General features: G+C 49.7%; 1 protein-coding gene across 9 annotated transcripts in view; it reads right to left on the bottom strand.

Annotated features, from left to right (window-relative positions):
* Positions 1-2,058: 2,058 nt before the first annotated feature.
* Ift43 (intraflagellar transport 43) overlaps positions 2,059-20,399 on the bottom strand; it is a 76,083-nt gene continuing 57,742 nt past the window's right edge. For 5 of the 9 annotated variants that reach the window (XM_060387894.1, XM_060387897.1, XM_060387895.1 and 2 more), the window contains 5 exons: positions 3,628-3,672; positions 3,346-3,418; positions 3,038-3,113; positions 2,481-2,543; positions 2,059-2,338 (listed from right to left, as the gene is read on the bottom strand). In XM_060387894.1, coding sequence (XP_060243877.1) covers positions 2,219-2,338; positions 2,481-2,543; positions 3,038-3,113; positions 3,346-3,418; positions 3,628-3,672 — 377 coding nt within the window. In that variant the 3' untranslated portion in view covers positions 2,059-2,218. Of the gene's footprint in view, positions 2,339-2,480; positions 2,544-3,037; positions 3,114-3,345; positions 3,419-3,627; positions 3,673-10,686; positions 11,169-20,399 lie in introns of those variants that run through there. The other 4 variants (XM_060387896.1, XM_021653015.2, XM_060387901.1 and 1 more) reach the window with 3 other exon arrangements.

Below are 20,399 nucleotides of genomic sequence, written 5' to 3'. Positions count from 1 at the left end.
TCTTCCCTGATTAGCTTGATCACCATACCCTAATCCTCTAATACCTTTGGTGAGGCCAGGCACATCCTAGCCTCCTGGCTCTGGGAAGGTCCTCTCGGCCAGATCACCAGTCCTCTTTCCGTGAGCTCCGTCAGAGCTTTGAGCAAATGTGACAGCAAAGATGAAGGCTCTCCTGCTCACACATTCATCTTATTTTAGGTTGGTATTAAGCTGAGGATGACCTTGAATTTCTGATAATCGTCCTGTCGCCTCCTCACCAGCAGAAAAGTTTACAGGTGGGTGCCGCCATGCCTCGTTTCCATGGTGCTGGCATTGAACCCAGGGCTTTGCACAGGCTGGGCAAATACTCTACCAACTGAGCCACATCCCCAGATGGGCCGCCCCGATTTAAATGCCAATGTGTCTGGGCCTCGTGGGCTCAGGCACAGAGAAGGTTCCATACCACAAGCCTTCAGACAATTCACAACCAGAAGGGATGCCTGTTCTGGGACAAGGGGGAGTTGCAGAAAGTTCTAGAGAACGTTAGCTTCTGCCCATTCATCTGATTACTTTCGCAAGCTGAAGTGCCATGCCTTCAGTGGAATAAGCTTTTGCACGCCGTCACTCACTCAGCATCTGTCACATGGGCAAAGCATGTTTCACCGGTGTCCCTGACAGCTGCGGGATGGGACGGAACACTGGGGAACTGCACGTGCCAACAGCCCCACAGCTAGCACACTTGAGCACTCACTGTGGGTTGGAACTTGCTACTGTTGTAGGGAGAGGAAAGCAACCAAGCCCTAGCCACTAGCTGGGGCCAGGAGAAGACCTCCAAGGTTGTTAAGAGCCTGGAGGCCGCTATGGAGTTTGCTAGTAATTAAGGGACTAGAATGCAGCCTTTGTCCTTTGGGTTTCAGAAGGATGTAGGCTCAAGAAAAGCCAGCCTGGATGAAAACTTCTCAGTGGCCATGGGAATTATTCCAAAGAAGGCCTGTCTAGTGTGACTCTGAAACAGGAGGCAACAGCAACAGGACCCCAAAGCCACTAAGTCCCTGAGTTTATAATTAACTGACAAGCATCCACTCTGCAGAACTGGAGCCCAGCAGCTCACCAGGGAAGGGCACTGTAGTCACACAAAAATAACCCCCCAGTGGGTTTTTGATGTGTTGAGCCTCTTTGTTTTTCTGAATTTTAATGAAGGGCTTTCCAAGCAGGAAGGCTCAGTGCTCAGCCTCCCCATTCAGTGGCCAGAGAATGGGCCTTGGCCAGCTGCAGCAACCTTCCTGGGCCCGCATGGCCAGCACAGGTAGCAGAGAAAGACGCTACCATCTCCCGTAAAAACAAAAAAGGGAGGCTGTTTAGGAAGTGGGTGGGGCTTCCTGCCACCTCAGCAAATTCTGGAACAGGTAGTGAAGTTGGGGGATGGAGCCGATCAGCAGTGCCATGCTAAGAAAGTCAGAGGCTCCTGAATGCAGGGGTGAGAACAGGGGCCACGGTTGGCTAGAAGAGTGCTTTTAGGGGTGCCAGGAGGGAACCTCTCAACCTGGAGGTTCCCAGCAGGAGGCTCTGGGGATCCTCAGGCAGAAGGGGAGTGTTGTCCGACCAGCCAGGCATCCTGCTAAGGTCCTCTCATGATGCCCTGACCCCTCCCTCCATCTACTTACTGTTGTGGGCAAAGTGGAGCTGGAGCATGCTGGTCAGAAAGGCACCGAGGCCACTGCCCCAGGACTCAGGTAAGCGGCCTCTAGGCGCAACACTCCAGGGAGCTGCTGAGGCCTCCTGAGAAGCGGTACCTGCTCCAAGGAACAGCCATCTTCCCTCCCTTGTGCTCTTCAACTATGCAGAGTTTAGAGTCCTTATCTGATTGTTTAAAAGTCCCCTTCCTGCCACACATGGTAGCATGCCTATAAATCCAGCACTTGGGAGACTGAGGTAGGCAGATCAGAAGTTCAAGGGGAATCTGGGCTATGTAGTAAAACCTGTTCTCAAACAACAACACAAAACAAAAATTAAAGAAAGAAAAAGGGTTGCCTTCTGTCACTCATGGGTTGAAGGTGCTGGACAGAATGGAGGAAATGCTACAGAATAAAGCCATTTATTGAACCGAATGCTCCAATGTGGTTTATTGAAAATAAATATTTTATTAGAAAACATTCTATATAAAAATTCTACGCTGCTTGCAGGCTCCCTTGGCTTTAGACTTCGTGCATTTCTTCACGTGCCTGGTGATGTTCCTGGGTCAAGTGTGCCTGGATGGCCCCACAGGGTCCTCCTTATCCGATCGCTGCAGGTCCCACTCTGTGAGGAGCTCTGAGGACACCTCAGTGTACAGGTGGTCCCAGTCCCAGCCTACGTCATCCTGCCAAGGCGAAGACTGCTAGGTAAGACAAAGAAAGGCCAGTGGCCAGCTCCCCACCCCACACTGGAAGGCGCAGCCTGAGCTGTGGAGCTCACTGGCTCAAAGACATAGAGACGCAGGGCAGGGGCGGCGGGTACTATACCTCTCGTACTTCGTGCTCTGGCGCCAGCACTTTGGTGAGGAGCTTCAGGTCAATTTCTCCATCCTGCGAACGCACAGAAAACCAGGCTGGACCCTAGAGGCTTCAGCCTCAGCTTTTATACAGTAAGGAGGGGAGTTTGTGTATGATGCAACTCCCCAAATGGAGACCCCAGAAAAGCCTTGAACAAAGCACAAAGCCCGGAATGAAAGGCATGGCCACCGGGAAAGGAGGCGCTGTGGCGTCCTCCACACCGGGCTCACTGAGAAAAAGCAACACCAGGAGGACAGAGGATGTCCACAAGGGCAGACGGAACAGGGCGGCCATCCGGTAGCCATCATGTGCTAAGAGCCTGGCCAGAGCAGCTGGGAACCTGAACAGATGTCTATGGCCTACGGAGGGTCTGAGTGTGTTGTGAGATGGCCAGGGATGTCACCTCTGGCATTTCTAGGCAGCCCAGGGGATGTGGAGGAAATATGTTCAGCTCTGGAGTAACGGAGGACTTTCCCCATCGAGGTCCCTGAGGCTGGGCCCCTCTGGGCAGAAGCGGGTCCACTCACCAAAGTCTGAAAGGCTGAGTACTTCATGAGGTCATTGTCCAGGTCACGGTAGGTCATCACTCGGTTGACCTGGATGCTGAAGGGAAGGGGGTTGAAGGAGCCGCAGGCAGTACTGGTTCCAGGAGGGCTCCTGAGTGACCACTTTGTCTAGATCCTTGTGTGCAGACAAAATGTCCTCGTAGAGTGTGATGAATAGAACGGAACCTCTTGCCGGAAAGACCAGCAAGGCCTGCCGCAATTGGCATCTGGAGTGCGTGAGGGTGTCTGTGCTGGGCTTCCTCACCAACTCCACACCAAACTTCACCTACCTCGGTGGGGATGCCACCTGCAGCACGAAGTCCTCCTCCTGCACATCTTCCAGATCTGGAATCACGGGGATATCTGCAAGGAGAGGTGGAGGCGCTGCTGTCCTCGGCTTGAACCGGGCTCCCGCCTGCTCCTCCACCGAGTGCTAGAGCACTGCCAGCCCTGATGCTGTGGGGCCCTACACACTCAGACACAGTCACACAGGGGGCTTCATGCGTTTCTGAGCCACAGGCCGTATCCCAAAATGCAGTGACAGAGAGCGTGCTGACAGACCTGTGTCTCACCTGGGGCTTTCACCAGTGACTCTGGCATGGTCACCTGGGGTAGATCTCCATGGAGAAATGTATAAGAATAAGAAGAAATTTTCAGCCCTTGGAAAATGGTTTCTATGAGTGCAGATGAGAGTGGGAGCAATGGGTTTGGCACAGACGGACAGACAAAGGACAAAGAACAATGTGTGGTGTCACAAGCAGAAATGACACCCATTCATGACAGAGATCTGCACATGCACTAGCTCCGGAGGGCAGCTGTCCAGATCCCAGCTGCTTCTTTATCTCAGGAGGACGCTTTACTCCAATCTCAGAATGCAGCTCCTGACACTGTCAGAGACCAGGGCTGCCACTGGCCAGGCCTACTGTGACACTAGTTTAGTGGTCCCACTTCCTCTTGCTGTCTCTGAACTCTCCAGACATATTACAGATATGTTCATTGGTCTACAGTGTCACAAAAAGGAGAATGGAGAGACGGGCCTGTCGCTTCATTAGGGCAACATGCTTAAGTTGCCAAATAGTGTCCAGAGAGATGAAGACACATTTCCTCCAAATGACAATCACTAGGGGTTTTGTTTTAATCAATCAGGGAGAAGAAAAAAAGAAGAGGTGGGGCAGGAAGAAAGGCTGCAAGTGGCGACGCAGTCCTGGGATCTTAACCCAACTAACTGCAGGTATACAATGAAGGAAAACAACCCAGAGGGAAGGCCGGCTTCCGTGGGCAAGACGCACAAAGTCATTCCAAGAACAGCTTGGAGGATTTCCGCCACTTCCAGCCTAGTCATTATTTAGACATTGCGACTGCTAGCCAAGCTAAGCCAGAGTACAGAAATGTCTTTATTACCGCGTCTAACTTCGGACTTCGGCCTCATTGTGCCCAGAAAATGAAACTGAGCAGAGGAGAGGGAAGGCACAGAAAAGAAAACAAGGAGAGAGACAGGCAGAGAAGCAGAACTGTGAAGAGGGTGAAAAATAAAGAGAATCCACCAACAGGAAATAAAAAAAGGAGACACACGCACCAGCCCCCAAATACTGAGCCACATTCAGCAGGCCCTGTACCTAAGGGGGCTCTTCGAAGCTTGGATTCTATCTCCCTGCCTTGCTGAAAACACAAGATGTGGTATTCCATCGGATTCCATTTCTAACACTAATAGAAACTTAGATTTCTTTCCTCATTCTCCTAGGATCAGTAGCGCATGGGGGTGGGGCTTCCTGGCTCAGGCTGCACAGCCCAGCAGGGAGACAGGGAAGCTGGCTGTGCCCTGTGCCATCCACAGAGTGACAGTTTTAGAGTGAGCCAGTCAGCAGCCCGCTGTTGGCTCTCCTTGGCTGTGGAGTCCAGCCTGAGATGAATATTCAGGAGTTGCTGAGAAAATGGCCCATGCTGAGTTGGGGCTCAGGACGGGGTCTTCCCCAAGTCCCCTTTCCCTCCACAACTTCAGCATTTGGACCCTGTCAACTCAGCTCGGCATCTTCAAGCTCTGAGGAATTGCACTTCTGCTCGGCATTCACTGTCGCTCCCCATGGGCTTTCCTGTTGGGCCCCACTCCCCTCCTCCAAATGTGCACAAGGGAACGTGGGGCCTGCCCATCTGTGACAGATCAGAGGTCAGTGCAGGCCTTGGCAAAAGGCCGCTCAGAGTGGCACTGGTGGGGATGGCCACACAGTGGGACTTCTCTCTAATTGGAAGCCTGGTGCCCAGTAGAACCCGGTGAACCGCCTGAGTGGGACAGAGCCAGCGATGACAGCCAGGCCAAGACAAGCTGGACCATTCTGGTGCAGTGACAGCTTGAGCTATCGAAGCAGAGGCAGGCCATCCAATTCCCGGCTCCCAGTGGAACAGGTGGCCATGAAGCAGGTTTTGGGCAAACTTCAAAGAACTTCACATTTTTCGAGTTTTTGGATTTACAGTCACAGACAAGTGCTTGCTTATGTGTCCAGGGGATGCCTGGGAAATCGGTTTCCACTTTCCTTCCTTCCCTTCCCCCAACCTGACCCTTCCATCTCATATACCATGAACAAACTTAGAAGAAGAAAGAGACAGAAAGAGGGAGGGAGGGAAGAAAAGGGAGAAAAGGAAGGAGGGAGAGGGAGAGAGGAAGGGAGGGAGGGAGGGAGGGAGGGAGAGAGAGAGAGAGAGAGAGAGAGAGAGAATAGACTTCAGAAATCTGCTTCTTCAGAGCTGGAGAGATGGTTCAGTGGATAAAGTGCTTACTGTGCAAGCATGAGGTCCTAAGTTCAAATCCCCAGCACCCAGGAGAAAGCTGGGCATGTCAACTGTAACCTAAGCACTGGAGGTGAAGACAGGCAAGTCCTTGGAGCTCACTGGCTGCCTAGCTTAGCCAATCAATGAGCTCCAGGCTCCCTGAGAGACCTTGTCTCAAAAACATGGAGAGGGATAAAGAAGGACACCTGATGTTGACCTATGGCTTGGTCGTGCGCACACACATATACACACAGACTGGCACACATGGGCTGCAACTTGACACTTTCAGAACATACAGCTCTTTTAGGGAGGAGGCAATCAGATTGATATTGTGGAGAAGTTACACTGTTTTCATCCCTTTTGTAGCACTAAGGCCATCGTCAGTCATGACCACTTCTGGCTCTTTGGTATCAAGAGCAGTAGTATAAAATGCTAAGGACCATGCTAGGTCCACACAACTATTATTTCACTGGCAGCAGTTATAACATAGCCCATGGGAAGTGGCTGTGGCCCTCTGCTCATTTCCACACCAACCCTGCCTGTGAATGAGGTTTCTAGAAGAGAGCATGGAGGTGAAGCAGGATTAAGCAGCCTGTGTGAGATGAAGCCCTTAACAGGGACGGCACCAGGCTGCTAGCTCAGCTACTCTGAGGCTCTCTCAAACCCAGAAGCTTTCTTTTCTAATGTAAGGCCTCTCACCTCCAAAGACACCTCTCTGACAGTGGAGGGCCAAGAGACTTCCAAGAGCAGGCCGGCTTTCCCTGGGTTCCCACATTGAAGTAAGCTTAGTTCCCACTGGAATGCCTGACTTGTTCCTGTCCACAGAATGGGAAAAGTATTCCTGTACCCGAGAACCTGGAGACACCTAGCATGTCGTGGGAAACTAGGGAAAGGGGCCTGAGCATCTTCAGCAGCCAGAGACGCCCTCACCTCTCCTTCCCCTTCTCTGGGACTCAGCCCTCATGTCCCTGCTTGACCCTGGGGCACAAGCAGATTTTCCTCCCACTTCAGCATCTGCTGCACAGCTCCAGGCCAGAGCCCTAAGGTCTCCTTCCTTGTCTTGCATACTCCTTCCCGGCCTGTACTACCTATGTCAGGCCAGCTGTGCAAGCTACCTCTCTGCCCACGCAATGCCTGCTCAGTCAAACCGTGAGAAATATTGTCTCTTGTTTGTCCTGTCTGATCACCCATCTCTCTACCCACCCACCCAGCCAGCCAGCAGCTCATAGATTGGAGGTATACTGACTGCGCAGCCACTATGTGGAAGGCATCATGCTAGGTAAAGCTGGCGGCAGCAGCAGAGAAGGCAGACATGGTCCCAGTATTCATGACGCACCAGTCAGACAAGGATAATGAGCAGAAACAAATACCTGCTTACAAATAAGAACACAGACTAGGAAGGAACCTGACTTTGTTCTATGAGGGAGCAATGGGGAGACCTAATTGTTTTCTTTTATTCTTCTGAAGTAAAGTAAAAGCCACATTATAGGTGCAATGGATTCGGATGCTATGGTGACGTTTACCTTCCTTCTGCAGGACTGAGCCCTTTCCTCAGGGGTACTCAACGTTTGTATGGATTTGTGGGAAATTCAAGCACACCACAGCATGTCCGTCCTTTTGAAGTGCTGGAATGTTGTGCAATTTCTGTCCTTCTGGACACAGAATTGTGTGGTGTTCTTTCAAGCAGCCATCGAGCATTCTACTAAGTGAATGCTCCATGATGCACGTAGCCCAGTCCAGAGAGGATCTGGTTTAGAACATGGGGCGTGGGGTGGGGGCTTAAAAAGATCTGCTGGAGTTAGGGACGAAGCGGCTGAGAACTGGGAGAGAGGCAAGATCAAGCCTGGTGGGGACCATGTGACGGACACAGTACTCGGAGGGGGAGCAACCCTGAAGGTAGGTCGGGGAGGCTGGAGCATGAGGCCCCAAAGAGACTGGCATGGAGGGAGAGCGCGACATGGTGCCAGGGGCAGAAGGACATGCACAGCCGACCAGAAAGAATGTGCTGTATGCATGTTCTGGGAGCCATGATGGGATAAACGTGGCAAAACGGCAAAGGGGGGCTCTGCACGCGGCAAGTGATAAACCAGGAGGTGCACGGCCCTTCCTCCATGACCAACAACTGGGCCCCACAGGCAGGATCAAAGGCTTCACATTTGTCCTTGCATAATTCATCTGTGACCTCAGACAGACCTCGCAGTGGTCTGAAGCAGAAGCAGAGTAAGTGGAATTTACCCCGTGAGGTCACAGATAGGTCCCCAAATAAGTGATAGCAAAACAAAGGAGGGCTGAGCAGAACTGGCTCAACGGATGCCCCTCCAATGTCAAGCCGAACACGGGGAAGGGCCGAGGCAATCTCCTTCACGTTCTTCCACCCACAGTCTGAGTACCACCGAGGCCTGCGCTGCGGCAGTAGGATTTGTTCTACAGGCCAGCCGGCACTGACCCTGAGCCACTTCTGGATTTCAAAGAATCCTAGCAAAGGCTTTTTGCCTTGCTCTGTAATCACGAGGCCTTCTGGGACACAATGGGTGATTGGGGCAAAGGGGCAAAGTTAAGAGTTATGAATGTATAACGGAAGCGCTGAGAATCTGCTTTACAAAGGGCTCTGCCCCATCCAGCTGTTCGCACCGGACAGACTATGATCACTGCCCCCAGTCCCCCCTGTACCTCCTCACCCCGGCGATACTTGGGCTTTTAAGACAGGTTTCCCCCTCTGGCCTGAGCTGGCCTCAAATTCACAGCAATCCTCTTGCTTCAGCCCCCAAGGTGTTGGGATTACAGGTTCAAGCCATGACGCTGGCAGAGAGTGATGTTTAAGGTGGGCTCTGCTGGCTCCGAGTACAGCTTGGATAGCTCACAGGCTTTGGGTTCTGCCCAGGAGAAGACGTCTTAGGCCAACAGCCCTTCATTCTTAGGTTCGGCTTTTTCTACTGATCGGGTTTTTCTCTTAGCAGTGCTGTGCATCAGGCCTAGGCCTGCACACTCAAGGTAACCGTTCTACCGCTGAGGTTCATTTGACCCTCGGCTCATTTTCTTGGTTGGGGATTTCTATATCTGTTCAGACAGGCTTCTACAGAACAACATAACATCTCCTCTCTATGTCACCCCTTTCTCACCTTGACATCCTCACTTTCCCAGTCCCTTAGGGGGGTTATGGCAACATCCGTCCCTATTGCTTCATCTGCTAACTGCTGGGCACACACACCTCTTGGCAAACTTCTCTTCCACTCTGCGACCTGGCCACTGCAGGGCATTCATGGACTGTTAGGGCTCATGTCCACTATTCAGAGCCAAGCCCAACAACCAATCCACATGACAGAAATTCTGGGCACACAGCTTCAGGGGGCCCCCATAAGAGCAGTCTGGACAGGCCGAATTTGTGCCTGAAGTCAGTACTTGCAGGCGAGAGAAAACAGCGGCCATGTTCTCAGTGGATGGTGACCCGAAGGCAGGGATCACTGTGCCTTTTCTCTGTAGCTTGAAACTTTGTTTTACTGAATGCTGTTACCTTCTGCATCACGTATGGGGAATTTTAAGCAGGCAAACGGAAGAAGGTCTGATTGAAGATGAAGTTAAGTGAAAGAAATTGGTCTCATTTAGCACATGACAGGATTCATCTGTGTTCCCAAGTCCACTGAGGTGGCATCATGGGCGTTTCATATTCATGAGCTGCTGCGACACTATGTCCCCTCATTTACAAAGAGCCGTGTTCAGCAAATTCTGTCCCTGTGGACACCCCGTGCATTTCATGGTCTTGTCAGAGAGACATCAAACGCTCCAGTAACCAAATACCAGAAAATGGCTTTAATTAGTGGATCTCAATCGTATAAATAAATTTTTTTTTCTAAGTGAAAAAATGGAGAATTTTTTTTAAAAGGGAAAAGAAAAGGGGAAAGCAGTAGGCAACAGGCTTCAAACACCCGAAGGAACAAGGGAACGAGGTCTCGGAGGAGTCCTCAGTGGTCCCCTGTACTTCCCGAATCGGGGACTGAGGTCTCCAGGCCCCTGACTGGCCTGCTCTCTGAAGGCTTGTCCCTTGTGATTTCTACTCCTTAACATAGGGTCCAGGCTGTCCTTGTTACTGGCAGATGAAGCAAAGAGTGCAGAAATGATGATGGTGGCCAGAGAGCCATACTATGAAACCCTAGGACCAGGATTGACTGCAGGCAAGATGGTGGCTGCAGGCAGCCCTGCCTGGTCAGCTCCCTGAGGAAGCCTGTGACTGAAGACAGAGAGCAGATGCTTTGCCCCACACAGTGGAGTGCCACACGCTCCTGCCAAACCCTCCTGTGTTGCTGGGGAGGCAGATCTGACCTTGAGAGGAAGAAGGTCAAAAAGACGCTCTGGTAAGTACGTGGCTCCTGGGATGGGCTGTGCCTCCCCATGCCGGCTTCTCGACAGTGCAGCGGCAGAGAAGGGGTTTGGTGAGAGTCACATGAGCCACGGCACAGTGTGCTGTACAGAAGCCTGGCCCCACTCTATCACCCACAGAGGGGTGTCACGATGCTTCTGAAGAGCCCTCGAATACCCAGATGGCATCTCCTTCACCAGCACGCCCCTTCTGGAAACCCTGCCCAAAGCCTACCCAAAGCTCTATAGGACTTAGTGATGACCATCAACCAGGACTGAGCTTTGGGATCGATGCCAGGCCAGTGCTCAGGAGAGACAAGTTAGCCTAGGAGGTTTCTCACACACAAAGGGCTAAGAACTTTAAGGGACTCAATTCTGAGATGACCTGAGTGTTACATGTCGGGATGGCCTCTCGGGACCGTCATCCCGCTGGTGACTGGCAGCTGAAGAAATGGGAGACAGGCACCTCAGGGCTTCCTGGAAGTTTTCTCCAGCTTTTATCTGCAGGCCTGCATTGAGGATATGGAGGAAGAAAGGACTTTAGACATGAGAGGAAAACGAGTGGCTCGAAGGAATGGAGAGCGGGGGAGACGCTTCAGCGAGGCCCCGGATGAGTGACACCGTGTCAGCGTGGCAGGGGGAGCACCGTCGCAGGAGTGTGTTAAAAACTAGGCATATCGGATTCTATTTCATCCTCTTCATGTTCCCCGGGAAAAAAACAAGACAAACTACACTGCTTTCATTCCAAATCCTTAGGTTTTTGTGTTTTTTCCTTAAATATATTTATTAAAAAAATGCTCCTTTGATCGTCGCCACCCGTGACACCCCACATACGGAACACCTCCAAGCGGCTCCCTCCACGCGAGGCCACTGCTGGTGACAGGCAGCTGGTTTTGATCACAGCCATTCCGAATCGGATTTTCATAAGATAGATGAGGAGTCTTAGTGCTGCTCTCTCTTATCAGATGAGAAACGGAGGGGGAGGGGAGCACGGGTCCTGGGGGAACAGCGCAACAATCAAGGGCTGTGTGGTTCTTTCTGTGTCCCTCAGCTGCTGCAATTTTCAAAAGAGATCGCCTCGGGCACTTTTAAATGATGGTGTCTCCATTCTGTAATCATCTTTCAAGAGCTTTCTCTTAAAGGGTCTTTTAGGTAAACCTAGTCCGTCAACTGCACTTATGGACTCGGGAATCAAACTCTCCTCCGGTGGATGTGCACAGGTGAGTCCCTGTCGCCGGTGGCCCGCAATGAAGTTTCGAAAGTATTGGGGAACCTAACAATAGGAAGGAGCTACCACTTGGCTAAGCTTGCCTCTTGCAAGGCTTGGGGGGGGGGAGGTCCCTTTTTATTGCCTCGCCAGATTTTGGCCACCCGGAGGTTTGGTTGACTCGGGTCCTACAGGAACAGATCTCCATTTGTGTCAAAAGGCAAAAAAACTCCCTCTCCCAAGCAAGATCGAGGTGACGTCCCATGTCTATCCTCGGACACATAAAACACACCTAACCATTTCCATTTCACCTAGGCAACACCAGGCAGCCAGGCTTCGCCAGGAGCCATCAACCAGCTAATAAGGGGTACATGGGCAGTTCCCAGCCAAGCAAGACCATACCTGCTGAGGATGGAGGACGATTCTGAAGCCACGCCTGGCTTACTGCAGAGAACCCTGGGCTTTTTCTTTCCACAACCTCCACCATTTGAAAAAGATCCCAAGACCCTGGGCCTCTACCTCCTGGTCACATACGTTCTAGGAGCTTAGGGCCTCTATGTAGAGGCTGCTCTTCTCAATGTAGCGCTGGCTACACTGAGGAGCTCACCTGCTCTCATACAGTAGCTGCTCACGCCCTTTGCCTCTGTGGGGAAGAGGGACTGCATCTGGCTCGGAAAGCTGGACCACTCGGCTCCATCTGGAATGCCTCAGAGAGCTCAACAGGAGCAAATTCTTCCTATCTACCTTCCGCCCTCATGAGAAAGAAGCCAGGAGTTGATTTCAGAGAGATGTAATCGTCCTTCACATTGGTCAGCTCAATGTCGGGGGATGATCTACTGTAAGTCACATTCCTCCAGCTATGGTGACAACAAGGCTGAGGGCACTTTCCTTGTGTGCCCAGGAAAAGGTTACACAACCCGCTTCATCAAAAAACATGCATGCGTACGTGGTACGAAGCTTTCTTTTCTCACCCTGCCCCTTCAGTGGGGACATGTGAGGAAGCTGTTCATGTGAACGAAGAAGAGAGAACCCCTGGAGGAGGTCGCTGTAAACTGTGCTCCCGACCGAGCCGTGATGACATGACATCAGCTCTGGTGAAGTCTGTTACAGTTTGAATGTGAGGTGTCGCCACAGGTTCAAAGCTATGAACACTGGTTCTCTGGCTGGCAGTGGGACTATGAATCTATGGGTAGTGCCCAGCTGGCAGAAGCGGGTCACTGGGCTTGGCCTTTGAGGGTTATAGCATCGTGGTGCACCATGATGGGAATAGCCACTGCCACATGTACTTCTACTACTGTGAAATAAGCCGCTCCATGGTGGACTGGGACCCTCCAAAACTGTGAGCCAAAATAAATGTTCCCGGCAGATGCTGTGGTCACAGTGACTCAAAAGTAATGAACACATCTGGTGTGACTTGAGGATACCACTCAGACACAAAGAACTCTCTCTCTCTCTCTCTCTCTCTCTCTCTCTCTCTCTCCTCTGCCAGTTGCAGCAACACGTGTCTACTGTGTGCTTCTTGCCATTGCTATGCTGGACCCCCTCCAGGGGCCCAAACCAATGGAGCGCATCTTAAACTGGAATGTCTAAAACCATGAATCTGAACAAACCGTTTTTCTCCATAAGTTCATTATCTCAGGTATTTTATCATAGTAAGGGAAAGATGACTTTATAGCTACGTTCCTTATTGCTGCGACAGAATACCTGAACAAAAAGCAACTCAGGAAAGAGTTTAACTTGGCTCACAGTTTGAGGGTACACAGTCCACGATGGCAGGAAAGCTGAGGTAGCAGGAGCCTGAGGTGGCTGGTAACTTGGCATCCATAAGCTAGGAAGGTGGAGAGAAATGATTGCTGGTGCTCAGCTAGCTCTTCCCTTTTTCTTCAGTTCAGCAGTTAGGGTGAGTCTTCCTACTGCAATTACCCTAATCAAGAAAGTCCCTCATAGCCCTGCCCTGAGATTTGTCTCTGGGGTGATTCTGGATCCTATTAAGTAGAAAACTAATATTTTAGTTTTAGTCATTACATTGACTAAAACAAGGCTGTCAAACCTAGGTATCAATGAGGTCCTACGCCCTTAAAAGTAAGTAACATTGAAAACAAGGCTACCAAGTACTTAAAATTCAGCACTGTTAGCCATGCTTTCTCCATTGTTACAGCTGAGGTGCCTACACAGTGGGCTACAATATGCTACAATGGTGTGGCCAACTGGCCCAACTGTGGCTGGTAATGTCACATTGTTAGCTTGAAACCAGACAGTGTGGTAGCGCAGAACCTGGCAGACACTGCCCTTCGTGACTGGTTTTCTTCCTCTGGAGAGCTGGTTGCTAATTTGTGCCTTGTTGCTTACTGGCCACGCGACCTGGGTGAGCTATTTAACACTGCAAAGCTTTCACTTCCTCCTCTCTGAGAGGCCAATAATAATCACCTCAGTGAGCGCTGCAGCTGCCCCACAGGCGAAGCTGTGTTAGCCCCGTGGTGAACACAAGCTTAATTATCAACGCTCTTTCCTGCAAGATTGGTTCGTTTCAGACTTCTCACCCAGTATCCTGTAGACAAAGTAAGGCATGGACCAAAGGGAGGACAGCCTGGTTCTTGGCTCGCAACCTCTGAGTACCTGCTGTCACTTGCTGACGCAGGTAGGTGGAAATAAGGTTATAATGTGCTATTAACTTTGGACTTAAACTGGCTTATTTAATGCAGCATCAGTGGTAATTATTATTGCCTAGCTAAAGTGAGCACAAAGGTGGCAGCTTCGTAGGCACCTAGGAAATGCCCCCAGGAAATGCCCCCAGCTGCGTGAAGCTTCAGGCAGGCAGGCCACACGATCAAAATGTTTGCACTAAGCACGAGAGGAGGCGAGGAGGCGAGGCGCCGGGACTCCATTTCGTCTGTCCTTAAGGAACCTTTCCACTCTTCCCTTCTCTTCATTAACGCTGTCTAGGCTCAAAGTGACTCTGCTGTTTGCGGAAGGGATGGGTATGTGGTAAAAAGGGTTAAGCAAAAACGAGACAACACCTAAAAGAGAGGCAGAGAAGCCCAGAGATGGAGATGACTGGAGAGCAGGAGTCAGGGGGTCGGCGGAGAGATAGCCCTCTAGAGATAGCGTGTTTCCAATTCCGCTGACAGCACTCACCTCACATCTCTTCCAGCCTCATTGTGTGGCTGTGTTCAGCCACTTTTACCTATTTTCCCTGTTGACATGGATAGAAAATTGAGCAATTACCCTTAAACTCAAAGCTCTCAGATCATCCAGATTGCTACACTTGAAGAATTAAGTCCCCAATCGCCCCTGGCTAGAAGTGGCTCGACGCAACTTGTCCTTTAGGAATTAAACACTTTTTGGCTGGCCAGAAGGATTTATTATTGCTAGGTTTCAAGGCATTTCACGTCTGTCAAAACTGGACCTCAGGATGTGAGAGAGACAGCCCTCCAAGTGGGGCTGACATGCACCCACAGCGTGGAGCTTCCGTGAGAGGGAGTCACAATGCCAGACACGTCCTGCATGATGCAAGAAGGCAATGCTTTACCATGGTGGCTTCTTTTAGTAAGCTCCTGTTTTCAGAGACTTTCCATTTTCTAGAAGACAGATTAGGGCTGCTCATGGGTGATTTTCTAACTTGCATTTTGGTCTGACATAAATGACCTGAAAGTTGAGTCCATGTTCAACTGTATGTCCAGAGATGGTCTTAGCCTGGATATTCTTTGTGTTTGGGTGTGCACTGTCATGTGTGTGCTTGTGTGTCAAGGCTAGAGACATCGGGTGTCCTTCTCAACTGCTCGCCACCTTACTTTCGAGGCCGGGTCTCTCACTGAAACTGGAGCTTCCGGGTGTGGTTATACTGGGTGGTAAGCACCCCAGGCATCCACTTGCCCAGTGTTGGGATTGTGGGCACATACTGCAGAACCCATGATTTCACGTGGGCACAAATAAAACTCAAGTCCATGCTTGCACAGCCAAGTGCTTTGCCGACTGAGGATTCTCCCCAGTGCCCCTGAATAGTCTTTTCTGAAGATGTAGAATGTCTTTTCTTCATCTGTGTACCTCTCAATGTTCTTCACCGCCTCACATTCTATCCTGAGCTTGCCTTCCACTACTTGGGTGGGTTCTGGGTCTGATGGAGACTAAGCGGGCCGGGGAGAGGTTGGCAGGTGACACATGTTTGCACTTGCTGTACCTTCTCTATCTCCCAACCCCCACTGTCCTTCCCTGGCAATTTCTGCTTTTCTTCCAGTTGATGCTCTGAAGTACTTAGATTGCCCTTACTTAGATTAGTACTTTAGATTGCCCTTCCACTCCATCCCCCAATTCATTAGGTCTCTGTTTTTCTAGGAGTGCCTTCAGGGGACTGAGTCACAATCCATTCCTACTTTCTTAGTTGTATGATAATGTGTTGTCCTGTCCCCTGCTAGACTGGAAGCTGCCTTGAAGGCAAAGACAATGAGTATCTTGTTCACCGCCATATCCTGGAGCCCAGCCTCACACATCACTCGGCAGAGTGATCTACAAATGGTTGCTGAGTCAATGAATCAGTGAGTGGCTTGTCCAAAGACACTGGCTTCAGTCCTATGCCAGATACGATATTCCTTTTCAAATGTCATGTAACGTTCCAATGACAGATATCTACTGGCTTTAGGACAAGCCAAAAACTTGATTTTAAGAATGGATGATCTACAAATTGAAAAATGAGATGTATTATGAAATTTCAATTTTTCAGCATAGCAAAAGAAATAATCACCAGAGACAAAAGAGCCTACAGAATGGGGGGGGGGGGGGCAGCAGCGGCCGGTAGAGATCACTGTACTATTTATCAGATGAGGAATTACAATGTGACACATACAAAGAACTTGAAACATTCAACACCAAACAACAGCCAGCTGAGATACGGCCAACTGAGCTGAATAGGAAGCCCTCAAGAGAAGGAATAAGAACAAACACTTCAAAAAAAAATTGTTCAACGTCAACGTTCTTAGCCGTTAGAAGTGCTTTGGGACTCCCATCTCACCCTGGTCAGAATGAGCATCATCAAATGCTGAGGCTGTGGGAAGAGGACACCTGTAGCTGCTGGGGGAACGAGAACTGGAGAAGCCGCTGCAGTAGTCAGTGCGGGAGCTCCTCAAAAGGACTAGAAACAGAACTACGTGACTCAGCTGGACCACTCCCAGGGGTACACCGGAAGGACACTGGGTCGTGTACCATGGAGACCCTTCACATCCACATCTTCTGCTGTGCTGTTCACTAGCAGTAATAAACGGAACCACGCTAGACGTCCATAAGCAGATGCAAGAAGAAATACGGTATACACAGTGGGATTTCAGTTCGCCAGAAAGGAAAATGAAACTGCGACCTTTAGAGGAAAAGCAGGTGCAACGGAAGAGCATTATGCTATGTCTTACATGTAGACTCTAGATTTAAATGTGCACATATTTAGAGACTGTGTGTGTGTGTGTGTGTGTGTGTGTGTGTGTGTATGTGTGTGTGTGAGATACAAAGCTGGAAGGGGAGATCTTAAGGGCAGAGAGGGGGAGAAAAGGAAGAGTAATGGAATACGTGTGACAAGAAAGCAGAAGCTATTTGAAGAAGGGCACCAGTAAGTCACAGCGGGAGGGCATAAGAGAGACTGGAACCCATCCCATCAAACAAAGTATATGACATGTGTGTAAAAATGCCAAACCAAAACCCATTACACTGTATACTAACTTAAAATGTGTTTTTGAGACTGGGCATCTCTGCCACTGAAGGATGCTCATCTAAACAGAGAAGACTTGGTTTGCCTGTCCGCAAAGGTGATGTGGGGCTCTGGCTCCCTATTGCTCTCCAGCTATTCTCTGTAATCACAACCTCCCACCTGCCCAAGTGCTTTGTTTAGGGATAGCCGGAATGTTCTCAGCTAGAACCAGCAGGTTAGAAAGATGACTGCAAGTCTCCATAAGGCAGTCTGTAGTTGGAATGAACAATTATCAGGACTTAGCTCTGCAAACCAGTGTTCCTTCTGGTTTCACTAACCATTCTGATCCAGCTAATAGGGTCCTGTTCACCCTTTACAACCTGCTCCAAGTTTTTCCTTCTTCCCCAAGGCTCTCAGCCTACACATGTCTAAAGGCATGGTCACTGTAACCATGTCCTGCCATGCCACCCCTCATTCTGTCATACCTGCTGAATTCCTGTAGTAGGTTTTTGTTTTGTTTTGTTTTCATCTTCTGTTTTGCTTCCCAGTGAGGGTCTGTGTTCCTTTAGGGTAGAGCTATGCGGGGTCTTGGAAAGACTTTGCAAAGCTCTTCCCAAAGACCCAATCCAACCTGCAGATATATGTTCTACTTACAAGATGTTTTTTAAATTCTTTCACTGAGCCTAGCTCAGTGACAAACAGACGGCTTAGAATACACGTGGCCCTGGGCACAATCTCCAGCATCACACACCTAAAAGTGTCATCGGCAATTTCGTATTTAATTTTCTCATGCTGCGGACGGAGCCTTACAGGAGCTATGGGCATTTTACAATTAGAAATATATGTCCTCAGTCTGTTTATCGCCTTCTCAAATATAATTTGAAATCTTTCAGGCTGTACTCTCTGCATTCATCACAGGCTCTGACACTCTCCGTCACTATCCTTGTGTGGTTTTGTGTGTTTGTATTCTCTGTCTGGCCTCTACATCCATCTGAGCTCACAGCCTAGCCATGGTCTTGCAAACCGTCCTATGTCATGTCTTTTGGCTCACCAGCAGATGCCCAGACCCCTTATAAATGTCACTCACTTATAAATGTTCCTTTCTCCTGGGTTTTTACGCCTTACTCCCTGGAAGGATGGAGCACTGGCGGTGAGAACATCATGCGTCTTCCTCCTCCTGGGGCAGATGAGTGTTACCCACTCATGAAGATGCTCAGACTGCAGCCAGGGAGACAAGGCTCGTGAACACATTCTATGACCGACAGGCAGGGAAGGAGCAAACGTGTCTTCTCACTAGATCAGACACTCCTGGAGGCCTGGGGCTGCCTTAGTGTCAAGTCACCACCATCTCTAGTACCTGGGGCAAAACTGGCCCCAGCCAGCACTGGGTGAAACCCCGTTTCCTCCATAACCCTAACCTCCAAGGCTGACGGTGGGAAACTTGATTTGGGCTTTGTTATTTTTCTCTTTGGGACTGCCCACCAACAACCTGTGCCCACCAGGTGTGAGCCCAAAGAAGCTGGATGTGGTTTTATCAAGGGAGCCAGAAGGTTTCCTTATAGGTGTCCACGGGGCTGTTTAATGTCAACACTGGATGTGTGGCCGTGGATGATTCACAGCAATCATTCTCGGAGTCTCCCCATCCACTGGATATTCTAAGTTCAAAGGAGCAGCCTTCACTAGCCAACCAAGTAATTCTCTGAGCAAAGATAATTCTGGAAACTAGTTATATGCAACATATGATTCTTAGTGCATAATGGATTCTAAACATTCACATTCAGCGAAATGGACTAAGTCGAGTGTGAAGTGTGACGTATGAGCTGACTTTCCATTAAGGACGCAAGCAGAACTAAATGGAAAAACAGATTTATGTGGGAGAGGAGGAGTCTCTCTGGTGGGGGTAAGGGGTGCCCTCTCACAAGAAAGGCGTTTGTGTTTCAGACCTCCAGGACAAAACCACAACTTTCTCATGCCAAGTTTATGAAGGGAAAACATTAGAGTAATTCTCTGAGAAATAGTCTCTTTCTTCTTTCCCTCCTTGCTGGAGCCTAAGCACCCCTCAATCACTCTAAGCTGCCTGGGGAGGGCACCAGCGCACCTGAGACAAAGGCCAAAAATAAGACCCCTGGGGTCAAAGGTCTGCCTCACAATCCTGCTGCCACCATCTGTGGGATGTGTGACCTTGGACAAGGTTACTCTTCCCTGCCTTAAGCCTTCCTGTCTTCAAAATGGGGATAATGAGCAATTCACGTGTTCATCAGCAGTTTAAGACACTGTGGTACATCCATTTAATGGGGTATCACTCTGCAATAAGAATGAAAATAGAAATAATACATGCGGCAACCTGGACCAATGTTGGAATCATAATGAGAAAAAAAAAAAAAGCCAGGCATGTTTATGTTTCTACTTGTATAAGCTGGTATAAAACATATGTACTTACGTTTTCATTCGTTCTAGGAAATGAAATCATTTTCTCATGTAAAAGAAAAAAAAAAGCACCAATAGTTGTTGAGGCCAGAGGTAGAGGAGGATTCGCTAAGGAGGTAATGAAGACTCTGTATGTTCATTGTGACAGAGGTTTCACAGAACATAACTGTCAGCCAAACTCATTGTCTACTTTAATGGTTAAGGCTTTCTGTACTTAAGACTCAGCAAAGTCTTAAGTACATTAGCACGGAGAGATGGGTGTCAGGAAAGTGCCGACAGTATGAGCATAATGATAGGAGCCCAGCTAAAAAGCTAAGCAGCATGCTGTGTGCCCACAACCCCAGCGATGCAGGGCAGGGGCTGCAGGCAGATCCCCGAAGCTCACTGGCTGCCTAGTCAGACTCCTAAACCCCAGGCTCAGTCATTTAAAACAATAAAGGAGAAGAGTGATCAGAAAGTGACATCTGTATCAGCCTCTCACATGTACAACACACTTATACATTCAAAACACACACACACACACACACACACACACACACACACACACACACACAGTCCTGGACACAGAAAGTTGACTGTTCCTGAGAATCACATGATGCAATATGTAAACCATAAGCCAATGTGGTATTATAGGCTTGTAACAGTATGCTTATAGCAGCATGTAGGAATCTAAGGCCAGGGAAACAGAAGTTCAAGGTCAGCCTGGGCTGGAAACTGTGTCTCCGAAAAAGGTTAAAAGAGAACCGAAAGCTTTCAAAGAGGATGAACAAGAAAATATAAAGCACCTTGCTTGGAGGCTGGTACAAGGTGAATGTTTGGGAGTTAATGGTGACAATGACAGACATCAGCGGACAACTAAGGTGCAAGAGCTGATTCCCTTGGGTGTCTGCCCGGGGCCTGCTGCACTATGTCACAGTCTCTAAGCC

This window comes from Meriones unguiculatus, chromosome 7 (genome assembly GCF_030254825.1).
Source record: "Meriones unguiculatus strain TT.TT164.6M chromosome 7, Bangor_MerUng_6.1, whole genome shotgun sequence".
NCBI classification, from domain to species: Eukaryota; Metazoa; Chordata; class Mammalia; order Rodentia; family Muridae; genus Meriones; species Meriones unguiculatus.
The sequence above is the reverse complement of the archived record's forward strand: the minus strand, read 5'-3'. Positions and strand labels throughout refer to the sequence as shown.